Source organism: Dermacentor silvarum, chromosome 7 (assembly GCF_013339745.2).
Source record: "Dermacentor silvarum isolate Dsil-2018 chromosome 7, BIME_Dsil_1.4, whole genome shotgun sequence".
NCBI classification, from domain to species: Eukaryota; Metazoa; Arthropoda; class Arachnida; order Ixodida; family Ixodidae; genus Dermacentor; species Dermacentor silvarum.
Window position 1 is genome coordinate 37,960,989 of NC_051160.1, and position 24,978 is coordinate 37,985,966.

A 24,978-nucleotide genomic window follows, 5' to 3' on the forward strand; every position below is an offset into this window, starting at 1 on the left:
ACATGCCACCCCGGAGCCTGGCCCCAGCACGTGAAAAACTGCACGCTCCGGCCCGCCCGACTTTCGTGTAAGCCGACCCGTGCAGTGCGTAGATTCACATACATTATACATTATGGCTTAAAAATGGTTACATGGCATAGACTACCATGAACTTGATAGTTCACTGTCGGTGCGCGTTAGTGTCATAATGCAGTACTTCTCTTTTCTGCTCGTAGGCGGCGGCACCGCCCCGAGCAAGAGCGCGGGTACACGGAGGAGTGTTAGATATATAAGGCGCGTCTGTGTAGCTCTCTGCAAATGCGTTTGTGGCGCAATGGGTTAAACGCTCGGCGATCTATCGTCGCGGACCGAGAGGTCGTGGGTTCGATTCCCAAATTTTGCATGTTTGTGGAACTTTTTCTTCTGGTTTCTTTCTTTGTATTATGTTCTATGACGTATTTCCGTGACGGAAATACGTCAGTGAAGTCTTGGTGGACCCCGGCATAAAACACTTTCGTGTTAAAACTGCCCTATCCGGCCCGGCCCGGACTTTCGGGTAAGCCCGAGCCCGTGCAGTGCTGTAGATTCAACATACATTATACGATGATGGGGCTTAAAAGAATAGGTTACATGGCATAGACTACATGAACTTGAATAATTGCGACCCTCATGTCGACTACGGGAAATCCCTGATAAACAAAAGCAAGATCAAATGGAGTGCTTCACAAACAAATAGTGCCGGAATATGTGACACAAAGCTTCATTAGATGGAGGCAACTTGCTGCATACAGTTACAATCTGTAAGCCCATTCGCCTTTCTTGTTGGAGGCTTTCTGTAGGTACCTGTCAGGTAACACGCGGCGTTGGTATGGGGAGCTCAAAAGCAACAGGGTTCTCCTGTTTCTGTCTTGTCAACAGACACATTTACAGAGGTCAACCTAACGTGTCTGGTGCTTTTGTTCCGGCTACAACAGTGGTGATTTCGGCGAAGGGGTGGATATTATGAGCTCATCATAGGTGTAAGTAAAATGAAATAATGGTCATACTTCATAAATTGTTCTTAAAACTCACTTTTGTCCTTTAATACGAAATAAATACTGTCGTGTTGTGCACGTGGACGAATACTACGAGACATTTTGTGATTTTTGGCAAACGCTGTCTATCAAGTATGCCTTCTTGCTTTTCAATTACACGCCAGCGTAAACAAAACCGCCCTGGATTGCACTGACCAACATCTAATTAACCAAAAATTTAACCAAAAAATTAACCAAAAAATTAACCATACGATGATCGCCTGTTGGGCTGTTGGGCCAGGCTTTTGCTATAAACCACAACATCAATTCCAGTGGTTCTGTTCCTCATTATTACGCATAATTTTTATGTTTCAGCCACTGAACTCCAAGGTATAGAAAAAGAGAAGAAAAAAATGCTAACAATAAAGTCGTCAAAAGCCCTACTCATGTCCGTAGGTGTTCCCTTCTGTGCCAAAAATTTTGTGAGACGCTATCTTGTGTTCATATACTTGAGTAACACCGTCATAATCAATATTCCGGCGCAGGGAGCAAGTGCATTTCAAAACAACATTAATTGTTATGCCTCTGTAGTCACAGTCATTTGTGAGAATATCCACAATGCCGTAGCTGCCAGAGAGTAAAAAATTCAGGCTTTTAGGAAAAGGACGATGATCGTCGGGTGGAAATATTGCAAGTCTGCAACACTGAAATGGTGGCCGAAGTGAAGACATCCAGTGACCGCGCCAATCATCGAACTCTCTCTTTTACAACCTTTACGTATACTGTGTGGTTACAGGTCTAGCTGTTTTCCATGCAATCAAAACGTGGAAGAGAAGCCTCGGTAGGCATAGTTGTGGAGAAAATCTTGTAATGGTAGACATCCAATAAAGGATGATATCAATTCTTTGTTAGTATGCTCATTTCAATGAGAAATATGTTAATAGGTAACTCAATTTAAATACCAGCACTAACACAAGGGACAAAGAAAGATAAAGGGACGATACGAGCGCTGTCACGCAACAAACATTTTCTTGGGATCCTCCAGGAATATATAGGGATACATAAGCAAAACAGTAAAGAAAAGCAAAACAAAAACTAAATAAAGACCAAACTAGTAAATGAACCTAAGCAGAACGCAGTGAAAATAGAAGAAAATCACCCGCAATACACTGTCAAAGGACATACACTATCTAACAATTTACCACGTTATGATATCCTGTACCGTATAAGGTTAGCGATTCGTGCTTGATGTATAAGCATTACTGTTTCGTAATAAAAAGAGCGTGAGCCATTTCACGGGAAATTTCATAGCCCTTATAAAACATTGAGCATGGGCTCAATTCAGGTGTTCAGCTGCGTTTGTTGCAATATGTAGCCATGGGCAACTTACAAGTGCCTTTGAGAAACGCGCAGTGCTCCCTTTGAAAAATTTATCGCATGCGGCCGGTAGCTTGTAAGCGACCCCTACAGCATATCGAACAAATTCCTTGGCGTGACGAACTCGAGAATGCCGCCTTAAAACGACCGAATTTGATACGCGCTTGTCAACTAAAGAGCGAATGTTCTGTAGCCTGTGGCTTGTAGAATAAAGCCATTACCGCCATATCTCGCGCATACGTTCATAAGCCCATCGGTGGTTTTCAGCACGTACCGAACAACAGCAAATCTTTTCTGCCTCTTGGTCATCCTTTAATGAGGTGGCAAATGCTTATCCCACTTTTTATTTCATAGGCAGTTTTTCGCGCACTGAACCAGTGAAACCGTCTGAGAATGCAGCCAGCCTCAAGCAAGTCAACTCTGCATAAAATATCGATTCGATGTGCAGCCGACATCTTAAAGGACGACATCAGGCACAAAAAGGCAATTGCATGTTTTACTAATTTCGAATGACCTGAATTGAATTGAAGAATAAATTATTCGGGTTTTGGATGACATTCCCCGCAGACATGAACATACTGCAATTTGAGATGGATTTATAAACCGCATTTCAGTTTGCTGGCATTTCATGTATGAACTGGAACACTGTTCCTGTGCCTTAATGTTTCCAACACCACTTCACTGCCCTTAAAAACGTGTCGCTGTTCATATCTACCAAGTAATCATGCACATATATGAAAATGGTGCCTGTCATACCATTAATTATGGCTTGCGGCATACGATTGATCTGAGCACAAAAGAAAGAAATGCTCGCGCGCTAGCGCTTTCTGTAATTAAATGTTTCCTCCACAAGAAAAGAGCGTGGAAATCACGTGGCAGGCTAACAAATCAATTAGAAAATTTGCCGAACTGCCATAATTGCCCGTAAATGCCGTTTCTTTGGATTCCTCGATGATGCAGTCCTTCACCGTTTTAAGTAATTCTGCCTGCAGAAATGATTATTAAAGGGCAACGACGTCAATGCTAAACGTAGAGAAACGAACGGTGGCGTCGTTCATAAAAATTTCCAAAACTTTCTTGGAATATTTAACACGAAAGGGGTCGTTAGCATTCATATTAGCCATATTAGCCAGGTTGTATTGCAGATACATTGAGACTACGAGCTGCCAAGTGCTTTTTTCTGATACAATGGTATGAAATGGTTGGTCAACTTTGTTCGTCTTCGCAGCAAAAATAAGTGCAACTGAAAGCGCTTTCTCTTTCCCATAGCTCTAGACGAAATTGGTAAGTTAAGGTCCTCGAGAAATCGTTTTGCTTTCTACTTTATCTCACTTGACTTAATGATCACGATGCTAAAATTTTGATCAGGTGGCCTTTTTTCAAACGGCAGTCTCATCTACCAAAGCAAGATAACCATCTTTGTCGGTTGTCATAACCCGTAAGCCATTTTCGGTAATAGAACGAACCACGGGAATCAAACGTACGGCAACTCCAACGCCAGCTTCTTTCCTACAAACTACGCCGATGCACTCCATCACGTGCCTGGCACGTTCGTACTCCGCAGCCTGTCTATACTTCATTTGCAGTCGCTATTTCCTCAAAATGGATTGAGCGAAAGCGGGAGTCACAATTTGGAACTCAGCTGTAGAATACTTAAGTGCTTTCGGGAATCGAGGCGGACACAAAGCTAAGGACACTTCCTTTGGAGGATTTTTTTTCTTCACTGGCAGATGATGTCACACACTTTCCATATGAATTCGGAAAACGGTTGACTTGCCTTGCACCATTCATTGAAAAGCTGGCAGAGCTTCCTTTTTCTGTCTGTTAGCTCGCACGCTACACGGACTCAGTCCTTGCACAGCCGCGCTTGTCGCGACCATTCAGAAAGCAAAATTCTGCACATCCTTCTTTTGTGACCTTCAGTCGGAGCTACGCAACCACATTGTATTTCTGCCACTCAAGTACCTTGGAAAATGTACCCTGATATTATCTTAGCCTACCAAACGGACACAGATAGGAAAGTAGTCAAGTTGGTTGGGTCATAAAGCTATGTGGGAAAGCGCTGGTTCTTGCTTTTTGTTCGTCCAATGTGTTAGCGCTGTGTTTTGTTTCGAATGGTGAAGCACATTTAACTAGCCCAATTTGCAAATGAAATCCATATAGATAGCACTATTCCACAACGCTATGGTAATTCCTCCAGAAAAATAAGGAGCAGACTTTAGCGTTCTCGAATTTTCTGTAATAACCGTTCCACAACGGGGTGACTTATGAAGAGTCGGAGCTTCTTGATCAGGCGGGTATTTGCAATCGTAGGGCAATGCTCTCGCATGATTTTTCTTTGAAACCTTCTGTTAAAAAACGTTGTGCAGATAAACGAAAGCCACAATTTATGTCATAACTGCCTCCAATATTTTACCGGCACAATCATAACACTATACTTCCTTAATACCAGAAGCGCAAACTCTAGATATGAGCCAATCCGAAAAGGAGATAATGCTAATTGTCTCATAAAAAAGTCTGAAGTTTTTGTACATTCTAAGTGAAGGACAGCTGTTTATACAATAGCACCGAGTTGTACATGTATTTCCCTGCATGCCGCTTCGCTAGATAGGTTTCAAAGGTCATAAAGAAGACGTGAATATGAAAGAAAGAAAAAAAAAACAGAAGAAAATCAGAAACGATTTATCGTGAAACCTTAATATTACTTTTACCTTGTCAATGGATTTTCATTTCAATCCGATTTGGCATCCTGTTTTTTCTGCTTGTGTGTTAAATTTAGTAAAACTTGCTGCTGCTCTAGTTGGTACATGATAACCGGTGTGAAATAGACGCACAACAACGACGGAAGGAAAACGAAATAGAAAAGGGCATCTTTTTCTTTCTCATCTTCCTTGTGTGGTTGTTCCGCGTCTATTTCACACCATCTGTATGTTAAATATTGTACACTAGAGCATAAATGTCATCCATGATTTAGGAGCATGACCAACTGATTAAATATATATCAACAATAAATTCGGGGTGTTCCGCTGCTTTCCGAAGGTATTTTAGGAACATTGTATGGGGCCTGGTGTCAAAGGTACTTGTAGAGTTTTGTTGTACTTGCTCTGTTGTTCCATTTCACGCGATGCTACATGATCTAGTAATACCTTAGAATATTGAACCGAGTAGAAGCTATCCAAGGATGAATTTCAACCAAATCAGTATGAATGTTTTTTTTTTTTTGCCGTTGGTGCACTCTAACCAAATAGAGGGGAGGTACGACAACTTTACTAAATATACTACCACTAACTACCCCGTAAGGCCTGCTTTGCGTCACCGGGCTCTCAGAGCAAAAAAGAAAAAGAAAATAAAGTAGGGAAAGGACAAACGGTGAAACGGCTCGCCCCATAACTTATCTCCACACGCTCACGTATCATTTGAGGAGACTAAGACCGTTATGCCCCCCACTAAGGCAAATACAAAGCGACAAACAATGCTTTATAGGTTAATTTCACAACGGGCTGTCGTGTCATGCTTGATCTTTTGCGGCCGTCGTCTAAATTGTTCTTTCAATATGGGGATGGCCTGACCAACAGGCAGTGAGATTGAGACAGGAGTGAGCCGTCGTGGTGTTGCGGAGAACGGCTTTGTTCTTTCGAGTCCGACAGTTTCTAGTATTTTATAACTATGCTTTTTCTAAATGTAGTATCCCTGTAAATAAAATATTTTCCAACAGAAGCCCAAGTCCATGGTTATTCTGCCAAAGGTTTTGAAGCAAGTCTATATCCCCCGTTTTCATAAATGCACCTTAACTTGAAGCCCATACTTGATTTAAATGACGCCTGTCGTGAACGCGCCGAAAGAAACGCGATGAGCACCCTGGGCAGGTTCATGCCAGGCGTCATTTAAATCAAGTGAAGCATGGCCTTCAAGTGAAGATGCATTTATGAACAGGGGCGTAAGGCCTGCGAGCTGCCGCAGTAGAGTAGGCGGAAGCGAGTGAACAAGCAAGACAGTTGAGCGAAAGAACGTCATATCTACTTAGACGTTCACGACATATCCATAAACTGTTTAAATGCGTAAGCATTTCTATGTCTACGCAAAGAGAAAACCCACCCGTCCGTTCGTCTGTCACGTAACACGAATCATTATAAAGAAATTAATGTACATAGCAAAATAAATTCACAAAGAAAAACTTTGGCGGTGAGGAGTTTCGAGCCTACCATCCCACGCTCAGAAGCCCAGTGTCTTACCCACTGGGTAAGACACTCACCCACACTCACCCATATTCACCCACGCTTGGCGAAGGTGAATATTTCTCAACCGTATGAATGTGTTGCACCGGAAGTACAACATCATTGCTTTCATATGTTGTAATAAAGCAATTCCTTCAGATAACACGAAACTTCCCACTTACAAAGTAATGTTCCGAAATAAGCTTGAATACTGCGGTAGTTGCATGACCCATAGCAGTTTACTTGCAACATATGATTCGATGTTGCGCAAAGCTTCTAAATTTAACGCTACTGATTATTCTTCCACTGAGAGTATTAGGATAATAAAAATTCCACTTCAATAACTACTTCCCGCGTCTAAACGTCACGTTATCCAATCTTGTCTTTGTCGAAGATTATGTCTTTCCTTGCAACCAAACACCATGCTCATCTGCCTGGCCACAACGTCGCCGCGACGTTGTGGGCCATGCGAATCCCGTTCACTTACCAGGCACATGTACACTTAGATTGCAGACATCCTACTTTGCACTGACAGCTCGGGACTGCAACATGCTTCCAACCTCCGCTAGCGCTACAACTGGCTTTACTGGTTGTGTTTAACTTTTCCACTTACCGCTAACTTATCTTAATCAACTAATTATTACAGTTAAGCCCCGTTCATGCACTCAGCTATAGTGTAATGTCCCATATTGTACTTTTGGGGTGTAATAAGTACGGAAATAACTACTTCACCTGTTTATTTATAGTAATCATTAACGATGTGGCATATGAAACAGGCCATAGGCACTTACTGCGTCGTGCTTTTGGGAGAGGTGGAGCTCCACGCTGCAGACCTTTATACGCACTCCAAGGTTCGGGGTCTGCTTCATATTCATCTATGTGAAACACAAAGACATGAAGCTTTAAAATTTAGCCGTAGGTAATTTGACCTATGTTAACAGGCTAAAGAGAAGAGGGCCTTTGATTTTGATAGCGCTGATAAAGCGTGCTTGTCAGTATGTGTTTAAAAACCATATATATATATGAGAACATTCAAATCGCACTATGTGGTAGTATACGCTTCACAGATATATGTCATCAGCATTCGTATGATTGACGTTAAGTAAAAAAAAAGTGTGATAAAAAGTTCCTGTGCTTTGAAATTTCTGGGCGTTGACATTTTCAACTTTCCCCGCTCGTAAATCATTTCAGATTTCTAAAATTTACTTCTTTAGCTGTATAAAATATAGAAAATGCAGGCTTTCCTCCTCGAATTTACAAAAAAATATACCTCCGTTGTGAGCCCTGTCCACAACACAAGTTTGCTGCCATATCGCTTTAGGCTTTTGCAATAATACAATGCAACGTAACGCGACATGCGCATTTACAGATTGCAAACACCCGCCGTGGTTGCTTAGTCTTATTGTGTTGGGCTGCTAAGCACCAGGTCACGTGATCAAATCCCGGATATGGCGGCCGCATTTCGATGGAGGCGAAATGCAGAAAACACCCGTATACTTTGATTTAGGTGCACGTTAAAGAACCCCAGGTGGTCCCAATTAATCCGGAGTCCCCCACTACGACGTGCCTCTTAATCAGATGGAGGTTTTGTCGCGTAAAACTCCATAATTTAACAGATTGCAAACACAACAGCCGCTATACATCAAATGATTACTTAATTGCAAAATAGACGTGCAAATGAAGCAAAGAAGATACTAGAGAGATGGAAGAAAAGATTATCAGGACCGTGACAATTAGCACATTTACTTCAATTTACTTGCAATTAGTCAACTTTGTCTTGTCTTGTACTAAGGTGGTGTCTCATGCTTCTTGGAATGTCATTGAGATTACTTGTGTAGTGCCAATGAGACAAGGACACAAGAAGAGCACATGAACAAACACGCAAATAGCAGCTTGTCTTTGCATTTGTATCTCGCCTAACGTCCACGTTTAGTATTGTCAAAAACTTTTAGAGGCCCCTTATGGAGGTGGGCTTTAACATAAGAATGCGCCACTTCCGCACACTCAGGACAGTTATTTGGCTCTTGGTTTAGCCTCACGATTCCTCTGAGCACATAGAGCGAGGACACAGTGTCCTACAATTATTTTCTATTCTGTATCATGTACTTTTCACCACCTTGAGTGCTTCCGCAGAGTTGATTTGTTTTAGATATGCCAAATCGCTGCGCCTCTAATTGTGTGGGCAAATTTATTTTGTTTCATAGGAGGAATGGTTTATAACTTGCGTATTACATGTGGCAAAGCACTCGTACCAAACAGCAGTGGTAGCACGAAAGAGCAGCAACGCACATTTCACACACGGTATTATCGCATATCGCTCGACCTCGTTTATCGAATAAATACTCGTAATATGTTAAGGAAAGTTACAATGTGATCTACGCACGTCCAAATGACTTAACACAAACGTATCTGAATGTTCGAGGCCTGCCAGGATTAGTAAGATATCTTTAAGGGCGTGATTTCACTATAATTGATGAACTGTCTTATTCGCCAATAATGTAGTCATTTATTCATTTTGCGGTCTCCTTACCATTGCATCTACGCTTTCGCCAGCCTATGCGTATGTTAAGTTTACTATGGCTTTAATGTTGCGGGGGGTGGTACATAAGGCACTGTTTGGCAGCGCCATCCTCTTTTGATCTTCGCGTATTTCTCTGATCCGATACTGTTCTCATTCCAACTATGCATCAATTCACGTAAATTGCTTGTTAGATTGTGATAAATGTATGTAACATATACAAAATGCAGTAAGAAATGCACAGTGTTGCCTGGCAGGAAATAGGGAAGAACAGGCTTACCCTCAGCGGTGATAAGGCAGATGAAAAAATACACCACGAGAGTGCCTAGTCCAAACTTCATTGCAAACCTTTAAGAAATCAACGTACAAACTGAAAAAAGAAATTGAGTTGCTTTCGTGGTTGCATATATATTTGTGCATTCAAGGATAAATTCCACTCGAGTCTCCCTCCCCAGGATTTCGACCCCTGCACCTGCAGTTTTTCTTTGCATGGAAGAAAAAATACCCGGGTCGCACGTAAACCTTGAAGCAGCTGTGAATGTTACCACAAGCGAAAGCAGCATTGAATACGACAGTGCAGATAGTTTCCGGAATTCAAAATTATGCTTTTCGAGCTTTTATTTTGTTCTGCATTGTGCAAACATCGCCTTTGTGACAATAGTGGCCAGTTCAGGATATCGAACAGCGTTTTCGAATAGCTTGAGCTGTTGGATTCGTGGGGCATGAAACAATGTGTATAAAATACACTGTGCATATATGCAGGTGCTATTTGCCCCAAGTAATGTAGGCACTGCAAGATGCATTGCTGTGGAAAGGACATACAGTGTTCAGTGAAAACCGGCAATGTTTCTGAAAACACAAGATATTATTCGTATTAGACTGGTCCGGTCACTATTGCGGTTTTAATTAACACGACGCGGTTCTTTCATTTCGCGATACTTCGCATAAAAGTGATCTGGAAGAAACAATGTTCACCTGTGTGGACTTATTGAGGCAAAATATTGACTTTAGGAGGGAAGCTTGAAAAACTAACTTGAGATGCAGTAACCTTTACGGCAGTCTTCCCACTAAGCGACATAAATGAGTTGTATGGGATAAGGTATCCTCGCACAGCAGAACTAGCTGTTCAAAAACTTGCGTTAACATATAGGTTTGTGCTATATTCAGGAACCGAGCCACAAAACTGATCGATCATCAAGAGAATCCATCTCCTAGTACTCGTTCTGGATAGCGTTGATATTATTATAAAAAATTTAATTATGGGGTTTTACGTGCCAGAACCACCATCTGTTTATGAGGCACGCCGTATTGGGGGACTCCGGACTAATTTGCACCACCAGGGGTTCTTTAACGTGCACATAACGTACACGGGTGTTTTCTTCATTTCGCCCGCATTATTATAGTATGCACTGCATGTCGAAGTTCAAAGTATTACTACCATGCTCGCCGTACCAGAAATGAACCGGACAGCCGGTAAGCCCTATATGGCAGATTTACGACGAATACTGTTAAGTGTGTCAAAGCACGTAATAGCAGACGATGGGTGCGAAAGTGTCCATCTAAAGTTATAGCCTAACTCGCCCTTCTGGTTGCGTTTTATCACTTAGTTAAGGTAGTAGTTTACACAGAGATATGTGCTTGCAGTTTAATAAAATGACCACCCTTGTTTCTTCACGACAATCACGCACCGAAAATATGAAAGCCACGAGCAAGTGTGGAAGCAATAATTGAAGTTTGTTGACGTTCAATGCCGTTTGAATTCATGGCAAGTACTTCGTGTACTAGGAACATTATCGTCGCACCCATTTTAGGCTCCATGAATATAAATACCAGCGCAAAGCTGATGCGTTTAGAGCAGACCGAAACAAATGACCAACGAGCTCATAACAGCAATTTCATTTTTCGTTCCTCTTCATCAGTAAATCTGGCTTGAAAGTATACGCCTATTACACCCTCAAATATGATAAGCAAACTTGAAATAACGCTTTAATTGAATGGTTTTTAACCCTAACATAACTTCAAGCTTCAAATTAGCAAGTACCTTTGCTATTTTGCGGAGTACTGCAACAATGAAAGAGAAAAAAAATTTAAATCTTGCAATTCCGTGCATTCATCAAATTCTGGTTCTCTTCGCGCGCGGCTTTGACTATAGATTTGACTGGCTACAGATTAAGAGGAAAATTAATTACCAGTCTGCATGCAACATGTCCACAGCTCCAAAATGTTGGAGGCCTACTTTCTCATCCGTCTTGGTACAAAGAGCGTTTTTTTGCATACACTGTCTAACTCGCCAAGCTTAAACTCATTAAGACGGGGAAACGTGCAGGACCCAAATATTGTGGTGCAACCAAAGCCTCCATACAGTGAGTGGCATTAGGAGTAACACCGAGCTTGGAAAGCACAAGAAAGCGCCCTTAGGAATAATGTCCAAAACAATAAGCATGTTCGTAAGAAAAGCTGTATTTATTTTTTGCTTGACATTGAATAATAGTGTTTTTGAGATTCGAAAATCATATCTTTTCAGCTTAGACAAACAATGTGCTGACGGCCCCAGTTTTAATGATCTGTGCTCATATTATGGAGATATGCGGTGCGTGTTTAGATTCTTTCTAACCGCCTGGCAACAGAAAACACAAGTAGTAATGACGGGGCTGCTTTAAAAACAAACAGCAAACAAAAATATATTCATACACTGAACAACCAAAACAAAACTTATAAAACCAACTAGAATAGCCCTTTACGCGAATGTTCAGATAGCACAACATCAGAAAGACATGTTTTCCACTGGGTAATGGGAAAAAGGATATCAGACAGAGTGGGACTTAGCAGATATGTGGATGTACAAATATGACCAGTGTACGATACGCCAGCAAATCAGCCTCCCATACAAGGTAAAACAAGACGAAAAGCCCGTATGAAAGGTACATCACATCGAATACGAACAAAAATTCTTCAAAGTTAGCCAGAAGAAAATGTAACAGACTTTAGCAATACCTAGGGCTATGAACTTATTTACCATGACAATAGCACTGTCCAACAGTAATGGCCGCATTGTTGTGTTTGCTTGCCGGCTCTGTCTTAAAAAAATTGGGCCACCCAGCAGAGGAATAATGGTCAGAAGCTAATGATTTCAGACTTCTTCGAAGGGGTGAGCGGTGAGTATCGTCGTAAAATGTTTTATTTAGTTTAAGTAAGAATAATCAATAAACATATATTTATTACATTATTCAAAACATCAATAAACATCTCGGGTATTAGAAAAGAAAACTTTTGTTAACTACGTAAGTTTTTAACTTATGTCCTTTTTAACGTAGGCAACTTCGTTTCTTTGTTACAAAATAATCCATTTAGTTGAATTTGAAACAGATAAACAGACTTGAACTCCTGAGACTTGAGCGCTGTTTAAAGGAAATCTATAGCTTTATGTAGCGTTGAGTTATCAACCATTTCCCAGGGGCTTATATATTTCATTCAAACTATCTTGGCACACACTGTTTACATTTTGGTATCAAGGTGATGTTACCTTGTGATAAGTTCAATAGGTTGCGAGACGTCGCGTAAAACAGTAAACTTCTATGTTTTCGTCAATCAGTTGCCCATTGTATTGGGAGTGGGGCAGTTTATATTACATCTCAATTGAACGTTTCCGGAACCATTTAAGTAAATTTGGTGTTTGTCTAAATCTAAGTTTAGGCTGCCGTTAATGAGCCAGTTGGTGCCTTAATAATTTTTGGCGTCTGCCGTCTGCGGAAGCGCCGTCTGCGGAATATTCAACTCTTATCCGATAGCTTATTTCACAGCAAATGCTCCGAGCGAAATGATGCAGTCCTAGATTTGAGCAAAACACTTCTTTTTTGTACATTTGCCGTGCAACTATGTGGAGCAATTGGTGGCTGTAAACACTGTGATCTCCTGTGTAACAAACTATGTGGCGTAACCGTTGCGCCGTTGTAGTTGGTCTGTTCTCAAAACGCGACACTACTGAAGCTAACCGCCCTCAATGTCATGTACGCCAGTTTTATTGTGTAGACGCTTTATTCCCGAACATGACAACAAAGAATAGCACGCCAACATATCGCTATTTTTTAAAGAAAAATTTCCATGCATTGTACTTATTATCATCCTCCTCCTGTACATTACTGCAAGTTTGTCGGCCGAAACACATACAAAGTGGCACCGTTTTTCGAGCTTTTGTAGAACACGAAAGCCGCCTGCAATTGTCCTGCGCTGTTGTTGCGCGATAGCTCACTGGTTAGCGCATGCAACTCACAAATGCAAATTACTACACTGACACAAGTTACAGTCGCAGCGGTGGTGGTTGAAGACAAAGTGTTAATTTAGCGAAGGATTTCGTAGATATCCCTCCGGTCCTTTTGTGACCGTGGATGTTGGGTCATGGTGCTCTCGTGCCGAATAGCTCGTAGTTAAACAAAATGAAGTACGTGGCCGGTGGTAGGAAATGAACCTGGGTTATCCAGCAGAGCAGCTCGGTGCTGTAACCAATATGCTACAGACCCACGTACACTAGCTCCTATCGTGTCAGCGATAACTAGCTCCTTTGAGATGAAGCTTAAGTGCTCTCCAAATTTTTTTCAGCAGCTTCGCTACTGTCATAGGCACTGATTGACGCAGTCATCAGCGCTTCTTAGTAGGTTGTCTTATTTGCCGCACTAAGGGTGTATTACGAAACAGTTTGCACCCGGCATTAACGTATCTTGCCACACGCTGTTTGCTTATTTCGACAGTTAAAGCTTTTAGGGTGGTTCGACGTCTTCCGCTAAAGCAAGAACATGATGTTAGCTCATGCCATAGCTTTACGGTAAGCTCCTGTTGCTGATACACATGTTTTACAAACCTCACAATTTTGGCGACAGCAGTTAGGAGCGCGAAACGGAGTTTAAAACGTTCATCCGTATACCATTACAACGTGGCGGGCATGATTATGCTGCCGCGTCATCGTTGTCGTGCCGTTCTTTTCGCTGTATACAGGGGGGAGATCGAAAAATATTGCAGAATTTCTGCGCTAAGCTGAGAACATGTGTGGCAGTATGTGCTGTCGTAATAAATAGGTTTAAAGCCGGTGCAATCACTGAAACATCGTTTTTTTTTCACTCGTGACTTGGTCAATATGTAGCCGATTTGCTTCTATGGAAATCTGTAGCTTGATGAGTAGCGATAAAATTTCTGTGCACAGTTTCAAAATACCACAGAATACTTACCATGCATGCCATAATTCATAAAGTTCTTTCAATGTTTTTTTTCCCTTTATGCTCTACATATTTTCCAGGCAGTGTCTAATTAGTATCGCTGCCAAGATGACGCAAAATTCAGATCAGGTGCCTTTTGTGCCACTATGAGCGCTAAGCTTTGTAGCCCTTTGGAAGAAAAATAAATGAAATTTAGGCTGGGAAAGCGGCATATAATATGCTATTTCTGTTTATTACCGATGCAAAGTGAACTAGTGCACAATTGAGGCTAATTTTTGAAAGTCATGGCAGAGTAAAGCTAGTATACCATCATTTCCCGTATGAAATATGCAACAGCAGGAATGTTCGTAAGAAAAGTGTTAGCGGTGCGGAAATATTCAATGAAACAACGCGATATTTAGGAAAACACGAAGGAAGAATTTAAGTTAATTTTATTGCATTCGAAAACCTTTATTGATAGCATTCATGAATGTGCTCACTGGCCGGTACACGTAATTGAACATTCTTCAGGCAAACTAGTCAATATGCAACAAAATACGTAGCACACGGCGTCACTGGTACGTAATTTGGACAGGCGCTATCTATTCGCCGCCGATTTCGCTCCCATTTCTTACGAAGCTTGCCGTCGGTTGGTGTGGCGAACAAAGCCGCCTTCGAAGCTGCCGAATTGCTACTGCGGCAGCTCGGAGCGAAACAATGCTTGGCCAAACCTTGCGTCGACAGCACCGGGGGAAACTACCAACAATCGCCAAAGACACGACCTTCACAGCTGTAACACCCAGATGATGATGACGATTCAATGGCATCCTCGTTGAAGCGAGGCTGTGAAAATCGTCACCTAGCCTGCTTGATTTATGTTTGATACATGTTTTTCACTCGAACATTTTTGTATACACCTCCTTTATATTTTTTTTTGCTTTACTTGCTCAAAACATCTCTGTCTAATTTGTACCGTTATCTATGCCTGTAACGGATACGGTCGTATTAATATCTTCCCTGTTTTTCTTTTCTTATGCATAATCTAAACGCCTCTACTTAATATCGACTGCTGACCGGTTGATGCTTCCGTCCACAATAAATCCATGTACTTCTGGAAGTTGCGCATTACCTACGGGTCTTACTGGATGAATGTCCACAGAATCTCCACAGAATTTTTCTTCAACTGCGAGGCTTTCTTTCTAGGAAGCCGGTTGGGTTTCCATTGTAGCAAATTGCTACATGTGGGTGGATGTCTAAGTTTCCCTTTAATTACTTATCTCCACCTAGCGGATTTCCGCTGAACTATTACGTCATCAATGGCGAAAGATTATGTGCTTTCATTACCATGCGTGTTTATGGCGTTTAGTCGTAACTTCTATGCTGCGTTATTCAGTGCAGTGATTCTATCAAGAATAGAACAAGGCTCTAACGCATGAAGAAAATTAACAATATCTGCCACTAATACGCATCGGATTAGGCATTTCTGTCGGGGTTTATGTCTCAAAACCAAGACCTAATTATTAGGCTCGCCCTAGTGGTGGGCTCCGGAATGATTTTCACCACCTGCGGTTCTTCAGTGCACCCAATGCACGGTACATGAACGTTTTCTATTTAGCCCCCAACAGAATGCGGCCGCCGCAGTCGGGATTGGATTTGAGAATCTCGTGCATAGCAGCACAATGCCATAGCCACTAAACCACCTTGATGGATAATGTTGATTTAAACGCGGGAAATTGAACGCAAGGCCCGTAGTTGCGTGTTTTATGTACTGCAGGGAAGACTGGAGCTTTGGATAGATAAAAATAATTGCAGCCATTCCACTCTGCGAATGTGGGCTATCATCGGAGTTGTTCTTCGGTAGTATGCATTACACGCGGCCTCCCCATTCCAGCGCACGCTGCATACTAACTGCCTATTGACAGTTTTTGCGCAGGGCGCGGAATTGTAGCAGGTGACTTGGTAGAAACCACCTATCACACCGAATATGCGATGCGCGCTACGGTCTTAGCGCGCATCGAGCAGCTGGTTAAGTCAGGAGCTGGGGTATAGCTGTCAAAATCGCATCACTTTCACGCTTGACCACATCTCGAAAGTCCACCATGAAATCGTCATCGAACCCCAGCCTGTCGCACATCACACAGTTGAATCCTAAATGTCTGTCCTGAAAGTCCCTCTAAAATTTCGCATACGCGCCCTTGTGTTCGTCCAATTTACTGGCGTGGTACCTGCGTCGCTTCGCCGCATTCTCCGCCTCGCGGCGCCCGTCTTCCTGTCACGTCCGTCACTTATGGGCAGCCTCTCGGGTACGATCTTCGCTGCTACTCGCCGTCCGTTTCCTAGCTTCCTTCTTGCTACGACAGGTGTCAGCACATGACTTGCTGATTTCCTCCGCCTAATACAGGGTGGAGTTATGTAGTATGGGGTGGTTTCTTAGCTTTCCCATTGCTACACCAGGTGCCAGGATATGCCTTGCTGGTTTGCTTTGCCTCCTCATGAAGGGCACGGGAGTTTTGAGGCACAGACGTTGAAACATCTTTGGGAGGGTAGTCATATTCTACTCCGCTCTAAAAATCAGTTGTTAATTATATATTTACTATTGTGTTGATTTGTAACTCAGTGTTTCAGTGTTTTTATTTCTATATTTGTGCTACCAATGACCAGAAATAAAAGTGAACATGCTCGATGTTTTATATGTTGAAGTGTGCGTATTAATCGGTTAAATACTTGCATTGTATTGTTTTAGAAAAATAGTTCTGTGTTGTGATCTGGTTAACATTGCTTGGTATTTTGGATGAAATGTGCGACAGAAATAACGGAAGGCCGAAACACAAAACATACAATACTTATCGCAGTTTGCGTGATAAATGAGTCATATAACACATTACATATATTGTTTTGAAAGCAAATGTTTCCTTCAACCAAATTGCACATGATACAACACGCACTTTATCATCCAACTTTCCCGCCGTCTTGCTGCCTGCATTCAGGGGTTAGTGCCGCAAATGTGGATGATCTTTGTCGTTTCTCTAACTTTGATACCTGAAACCAGCAGGGAAAAAAGTCCATGTAAAAACCGAACCAAATGATAACGCACGAACATGTCCCCAGGTTCACACCGGATTACTACTTCCTGGATGGCACATGTTTTTGGCAGCCACATGGATTTAAAGGTAGACACATTTCCACATACGCACAAGCATTATATATACACTGAAAGCTGTTCGTCCACTCCATATGAGCGGCTAAGTGATATACACCAGCTGCAAGTTTCTCAATAAAGTGGGCGCTGACGTACGTTCTGTAAGAGCAGGGGTGCTTGTGCAGTCGTCGCCTACTACATTTCAGGTCTGTGATCACGTCTTCTTTGCTCATTTAGCTTTATACGATGGGAAAGTATACCATGATGTCGTCAAACGAGGCAATTTTCATATTGGACATTCTGCATTCCCCTCAGGCTTTGTGTGCGATAGGTTTCGATGAAAATGTAACACTACCAACGAAACCACTTTGAAGAGCTCGGAAGTTGTTCCGGGCTTGCTGTTTTTGCAATGGGAGTGCCTTATGTTTTCTACTGCTTCATTTCTACCAGTGTGATAGCCATAGTGGGGCTCACGGTATAAATAAATGAAATGAAAGCGCTGTTAATGCCTTGCTGTTTGTGTAATTGCAGTGTTTTAGGTTTAATAGTGCATGCTTTCTTTCCACCCCTGTAATCAAGTTACTGGTGCTTAGAGAATAATTAAATGGAGTGAAAATGAATGAAATCGATGTTTCACCTAGTACTAGGAAAGAGACGTTAGGAGCCCACTCCCAGTGACAAAACAATGTGTGCTAATAGTCTTTATTGAAAGTGAAAGTGCACATGCATCCAACATTGTAAAGTTGTATCCTTCAGCAGAAGTCAAACAACATGATGCCACTTTTCATGTGGTCATTGAATTATTTGAAGTGCTTGGAACAGTAACCGGGTACACGAGGATAGACCAAACAGCCAGAGAAGCAAAAAAGGCTGAACAAGAGCAGTGCAAATATGGCTTGAACAATTGATCGCGCAATTACGAAGAAGCCACGAGTATAAGAGGGAAACAAGCAAGGCGAGCACCTATCGCTTGTGAACAGCGTTTGCCCGTGCTGTGTAGCTCGTCTAAACGGTAAAGACAGCGAACTGACTGAAGACCGTGGCAAGCTTCTGTGAAATCGTAGCCAACGAACCTTGTTCATCCGGTGGTTACAGGACGTATTTTAAACATCCTCCTTCTATAGAAGTGTTTGAGTGTCAGCATTAGGCTTTATTTTTGTGTCATAAAAATACATGCATCATTATTATATTGCATAGCTGTGCGAGTACGGAGCCTGCTCATCACGTGCGAGTTCAAGGCGCTTTGTCAATATAGAAAGTCGTCTCTTGATTATTTTTTTTACATTTCTCAATTTGCAAATGCATTGAATTTTTTTCGCAGGATTATTGCTGAATGATTGAAGCAACATTTTTCTTCCTAATGAGATCATCGCCAGATGTAAATACGGTGTCCACGCATAGGTGCGGATTGACGTATTCAACACCTTGAATAAATTTGATAACACAATGCGCCGTGCCGTGGGCTCGTCTTTTGCCCTGTAAATAATAAAATAAGCTTTTGGAGTCAATTGCTTGTGTTTGTCTTAGCTTCAGGTGCTGGTAAACTCCATGCGACGCTCTATTGCTCCCAGCACATATGTCATTACGATTTTGTGCTACTGCCCACTGATATTTTCTCCAAGTCATTTCTGTCAACCTTAACAGTTCGCAAAATTTGTGGTGACAGCTCCTCAGTAGGCCTTGAAAAAATAGCTGCACAAGTGGTCGTCGTTGAAAGAAATTAAACACTTTTGAAGTGCTAGCGAGCCTTAAAGGGACAGACAACCGCTCAGAACATGAATTGAGATAACCCCGCGAATTGAAAGATCGTCTATCGTATTGGCTAGAACGGATCCTGTTTTTCTCTTTAAACGTGGATTTATATTAATTCTTCTCTAAAAGTCGTGAAAAATGACCTTTGGCGCCCCATGTGGCAAAAACATGAACCTATTTAAGAGGTCTACCACGTGACCTTCTACCAGTGTATGCTGTTCCTGGTCTTTTTATTAATATTGAAATGCAGTAACATTATTTCTATTATAAGTTTTTCTAACTTACAATATGTGCAGATAAGCCTTCGTTTGTAGTGAGTAGAAAAGTGGCGCTGCCTTCGCCTTCGTTTTCGATGACTTGGCTTGGCTCGTCTATCGACTGAATAACGACGACGGGGGCCAGCCAGCCATGACGTAGGCGTGTACTTGGGAAAAAAACGCGGTGCAGCTATAAGAAAGGTCTGTACAGCAACGCAAAATTATTGTACCAGTCTACTATTAAAAGGGGCTCGAAAGGTGACAATATAGGCGGTTAACCACAGTTGCACTTCCTCCAGTGAAAGCAGGTCAATGGGCGGCTTTCACAATTTGCGAGGCAGGCTATCGGCATCGCTATCACTTCTCAGCGTTGCTGGAGGAGGGACTCTTATTTTTAAAGCGAAGCTTTGTACCTCTACCAGCCAAGGGTTCTGTCGTGTCCGTCGTTGTAATCAAAAAATGATCCCGACGAACCGCTAACAATTGCAGGTATAGCAGTATAGCTTACTTGAATTCAGGCATTCAGCGTACAACTAAGCACTCGTTTTCGCAAGAAAAACCACAAAAACAAGCTTCAAAGTGATGAGCCAACATGACGGATGATAAGGGCTGCGGGCAAACAACGGAAACAGGCTCGGCGCGGTCCGTAAGATTAGATTGCAGCTGTTGCAAAGCTTATGCAGCTGCTCGAAAGAGGGTTGACGTCATTCGAAACCCTTCCAGCCTAGTAACTGCTTCGGTTCATTTTCTAGACTACCCCACTATGGGTAGACCACGGAAAGTAAAGACGGCAGAACGTGCATTCGCGGAACGTGCATTGATTTAACCTTGGCAAAGAATGTAACTACAGCGAAAACTGAAAATTTGAGTGTATATCACACCGATCATAAAGCAGTAGTGAACATTGTTGTGAAGTAAATAATAATAAAGGCCGTGGTTAAAGTTACGTTGTAGTGTGTGAAATATCAAGTGCGCCGCAGTCACCGTGAGGGTGGCGTAAAAAGCTTCGCTTTCCAACCACCTTCACAGGGTGGATTGGCGGGCAATTTTTTTCAGAGGCTGCTCAGATCGAAAAATTTTGCTTACAAAATATCCACGCACTTTTGGAAGTAACCGCTGCAGGTGTAAACACTACCGAGGGTGAGCTTTTCGTTGCGCTATAAAAAACTCGGTTCATAAATATCGGTTGTCAGTCCCTTAAGGCTATTTCTGAACAGCTGCGAATGGCGTTTGCGGGCTGTACTATGATGTAAGAGGAAGTTATTGAACGAAATGCACACCCCATCACTGCGCTGCCTAACGATAAGGTCGGAAGATTTTTGTTCCCTTGTAACCATTCCAAAGCCGGAAACACAAATTGACCAGTGCTGCTCTCAACATAGTATCAGCATACCGCCTATGCCAGGAATTGCAGGATGCCTTTAACAACATTGAGTCTTAAGTGTCCACACGTGTTACTACAGGGGGGCTATTCTCTAAGAGTCCACCTAGTGGACTGTCCACTTCGGCTGTCGCCATTGGCTGCCGCTTCACGAGCGCGAAGGAGATTGGCTGGCACCTTCGCACTCGTAAAGCGGCAGCCAATGGCTACAGACGAAGGGGACAGTCCACTAGGTGGACTCTTACAATATAGCCTCCCTGAACTTCACATATAATAGACTGGAGGCGTTTCTTCGAGCGAAATCATTTTTTATTGCTACCGATTTGTATTCCTACTTTTATTAAAGTAGTGTTTCAAGTTTATCAACATTATTTCCAGGCTTTATTAGCTTTTAATGAAGGCACATATAGATGCAATATGCAAAACACATCGAGAATAAGAGTAAGAAACGGAAAGGAAAAATATCTTGCGGGAACGTTTTTCGTAAAGGAGGGAATCGGCTTCATCACAAGTCACTTCGACTTTTCTGGAAATTGTACACACTAATGTGAACCATATGTGCACAAAAACCATACGTGTACAATATGTGAAATAGTCTAATGTGAACCATATGTGTACAATACATAAACATCCAACCTCCGAAACAGTTTTAACGGAGGATATTGAGTGCGGTGAGAAGGCTGAACAATGACAAAATAGAAATCAAGATTGTGGTGCCTCAATGGTAAGGATGGCCTATAACATAATACTTGTCTACATCAACACTCGAAAAATGTCTTCGTGTTTGTACCTTCTTTCGGTTTTTGAAGTGTGGCTCTCTTCAATTTAAAATATCTGGGCGCACGTTCGAGCAACAATTTTAGAGTGAAGCTTTATGAAAGACAAATGGCTTGTAAGCTTCATTTAAGTTTGTTAGGTGAAAATAATGTGTATTCGTTCTCGCTGGCGATAACTCTGTCTGCGAATAGCGTGGCTTGTGGTCTATGCAAACGCAATATACGATACGCATCTGGAATGTGTGACCTAGCTGGTTGGCTTAGAGCACAGAATGGCACAGCATGCCGCAGTAATGAGAGATATGTAAACTCTAATGGCACCGTGTGTATGCATTTGGTTTGACAATGTGCTGATGGTGGCCTTGAAGAAGCGAGCGCTAAATGTAGCACCATTTGTCTGCAACAAGAAAACGAATAAATAGACAAAATAAGGCTGAACCTAATTGTTAGGGACACTAGAAATTGACTTGCTCCACTTTACGCCTCTACAGCTTGTGTCCCTAAGAAGCATATAGGCGAAAATTCGCTATAAGAACAAAGTTTTGCTTACCCATACATGCTGTAGCACATCGACGACAAAATAGGAAGCCTGGTTTTGGCTGACATCTTCCAACATTGTAGCGGACGCATGTGCCATTATTGCTGTCATAATACCACCTCTTAACGGCAGATTCGCAGTACTCATCAGGCGGTACTGAGCTGCATCGCACTCCTCTGCCAGCTAAAGCTTTGCCAGCTAGAATGGAAGAAGAAATAGGCTACTTTATTTAGCGTTCTGCACGGTACAAAAATGCCTTGTCAATTTTTTAGATCTGTAACAGTGTACGAAAAGGCAAAGTCCTAATGGAGAAACAAGGAACGAAATATATTTCATACTCTCTGCCGATCCAAGCATAGTGCAGGATGCAGAAGTGTTAGGTAAGGTAAAGTGCCGTGACCATAGGTCAGTGAGGTCTAGGATTTCTCTCAATTTGAAGAGAGAAAGACTGAAATTAGTCAAGAGGAAACAGGCCAACCTAGAGGCAGTAAGGATAAAAGCAGACAAATTCAGGCTGGTGCTCGCAAACAAATATGCAGCTTTAGAAAATGAAGATAAAGACAGCATAGAGGTAATGAATGAAACCGTAACTAGGTTGATCTCAGAAGCAGAAATTGAAGTGGGAGGTAAGGCACCAAGGCAACCAGTAGGTAAGCTCTCCAAGAAACAAAGGACCTAATAAAGAAACGACAAAACATGAAAATGTCCAACTCAAGAGATTCAGATAGAATTCGCTGAACTGTCAAAACTGATCAACAAGAAGAAAGTAATGGGATATTCGAAATTATAACGTGGAAAAGATTAAGGAAGCAGTAAAATATGGACGCAGTATGAAATCGGTGAGAAGAAAACTTGGCATAGGACAAGGCAAAATGTATGTATGTATATAAGAGGGTAATATCATGAGCAATTTTGATGACATAGTAAAAGCGGCGGAAGAATTCTATACTGACCTGTACAGTGACCAGAGCAGCCAAGCTAATTTTATTCGAAGTGGTGATGAACAGGATACAGAGGCTCCTTCTATATCTAGTGATGACGTTAGAAGGACCTCGCAAGACATGACCAGGAGAAAAGCTGCCGGAGACGATGGAATAACAGTCGATTTAATCAAATATGGAGGAGATATCATGCTTGAAAAGCTTGCGGCCCTTTATACGCAATGCCTCACAACTTCATGTGTACCAGAGAGCTGGCAGAACGCCAACATTATACTAATCCATAAGAAGGGAGACGTTAAATAATTAAAGAACAATAGACCCATTAACTTGCTTTCAGTATTGCATAAAACATTCACCAAGGTAATTTCAAATAGAATCAGGGAAACACTTGATTTGAGCCAACCAAGAGAACAGGCTGGCTTCAGGAAGGGATATTCTATGATGGATCATATCCATGTCACCAGTCAGGTAATAGAGAAAGCTGCGGAGCACAATCGACCTCTCTATATGGCTTTCATAGATTACGAAAAAACATTTGATTTGTAGAGATACCAGCAGTCATGGAGGGATTTCATAATCAAGGAATACAGGTGGCATACGTGAATATTTTGGCAAATATCTACAAGGATTCCACAGCAACCATGGTTTTCCACAAGAAAAGTAGAAACACACCTATCAAGAAAGTGGTCCGGCAAGCAGACACAATCTCTCCAATGCTATTCACTGCATGCTTAGATGGAAATATTCAAGCTCTTAGACGCGGACGGCTTAGGAGTGAGGATCAACGGCGAATATCGCAGCAACCTTCGATTTGCAGATGAGATTGCGCTATTCAGCAACAAGGAGGACGAATTACAGGAAATGATTGAGGACCTTAACCGAGAAAGTGTAACACTGGGGTTGAAGATTATTATGCAGAAGACAAAAATAATGTTCAATAGCCTCGTAATGGAACAAGAATTCAGGATCGCCAGTCAGGCTCTAGAGTCTGTAAAGGAGTACGTTTATCTAGGTCAATTACTCACAGGGGACCCTGATCTTGAGAAAGAAATTTACAGGAGAATCAAATTGGGTTGGAGTACATACGGCAGGCATTGCCAAATTCTGACGGGGAGCTTACCACTGTCGTTGAAAAGAAAAGTGTACAGTCATTGCATTCTACCGGTGCTAACATATGAGGCAGAAACTTGGAGGGTAACAAAGAAGCTCAGGAACAAGTTAAGGACCGCACAAAGAGTGACGGAACCAAAATGTGAGCCATAGACCACAATATAAGAACAAACAATGAACAGTGAACATATACAAGTCAGCATCTCCGAGAAAATGGGCTCTATTTTGCCGCAAATGTCACGAACATCCATGGTCATGTCTGTATCATCATCATCATCATCATCATCATCATCATCATCATCATCCTCTATTTAAGTCCACTGCAGGACGAAGGCCTCTCCCTGCGACCTCCAATTACGCCTGTCATGCAACATTTTTCGGTCCATCGCTCTTTGTGCGGTCTTAACTTATTCTCGAGCTTCTTTGTTAACCTGCAAGTTTCTGTCCCATGTGCTAGCACCAGTAGAATGCAAAGATTGAGCACTTTTCTTTTCAACTGTAGTGGTGAGCTTCCAGTCAGGATTTGGTAATGCCTGCCGTATCACTCCAACCGAATTTTATTGTTCTGTAAATTTTTCTACCACGAATTTTTAACTACTCGCCCAAACTCTTTAATGAGCGCTATATAGATGTTATGAATTTGTTCATGCCAGTGTGTTCCTCCTTGTAATGCACTTCCAAGCCGAAGAGTCACCGGGACTCGTACAAGGCGCCGACACCTTCTCACATATATTTAAAAAAAGAATCTGACGCAACGCCAGGCTATCCAGAGGGCCCAAGAAAGGGTGGAACATCAC

General features: G+C 42.1%; 1 protein-coding gene across 1 annotated transcript in view; it reads right to left on the bottom strand.

The window, feature by feature from the left end:
- Nucleotides 1–24,978, bottom strand: part of LOC125946691 (uncharacterized) — a 37,147-nt gene that overhangs the window by 6,542 nt on the left and 5,627 nt on the right. The window contains exons 3-4 of the mRNA XM_049670548.1: nt 22,143–22,328; nt 7,375–7,458 (exon numbers count right to left, since the gene is read on the bottom strand). Of these exons, the coding sequence (XP_049526505.1) occupies nt 7,375–7,458; nt 22,143–22,328 (270 nt within the window). The remainder of the gene's footprint in view (nt 1–7,374; nt 7,459–22,142; nt 22,329–24,978) is intronic.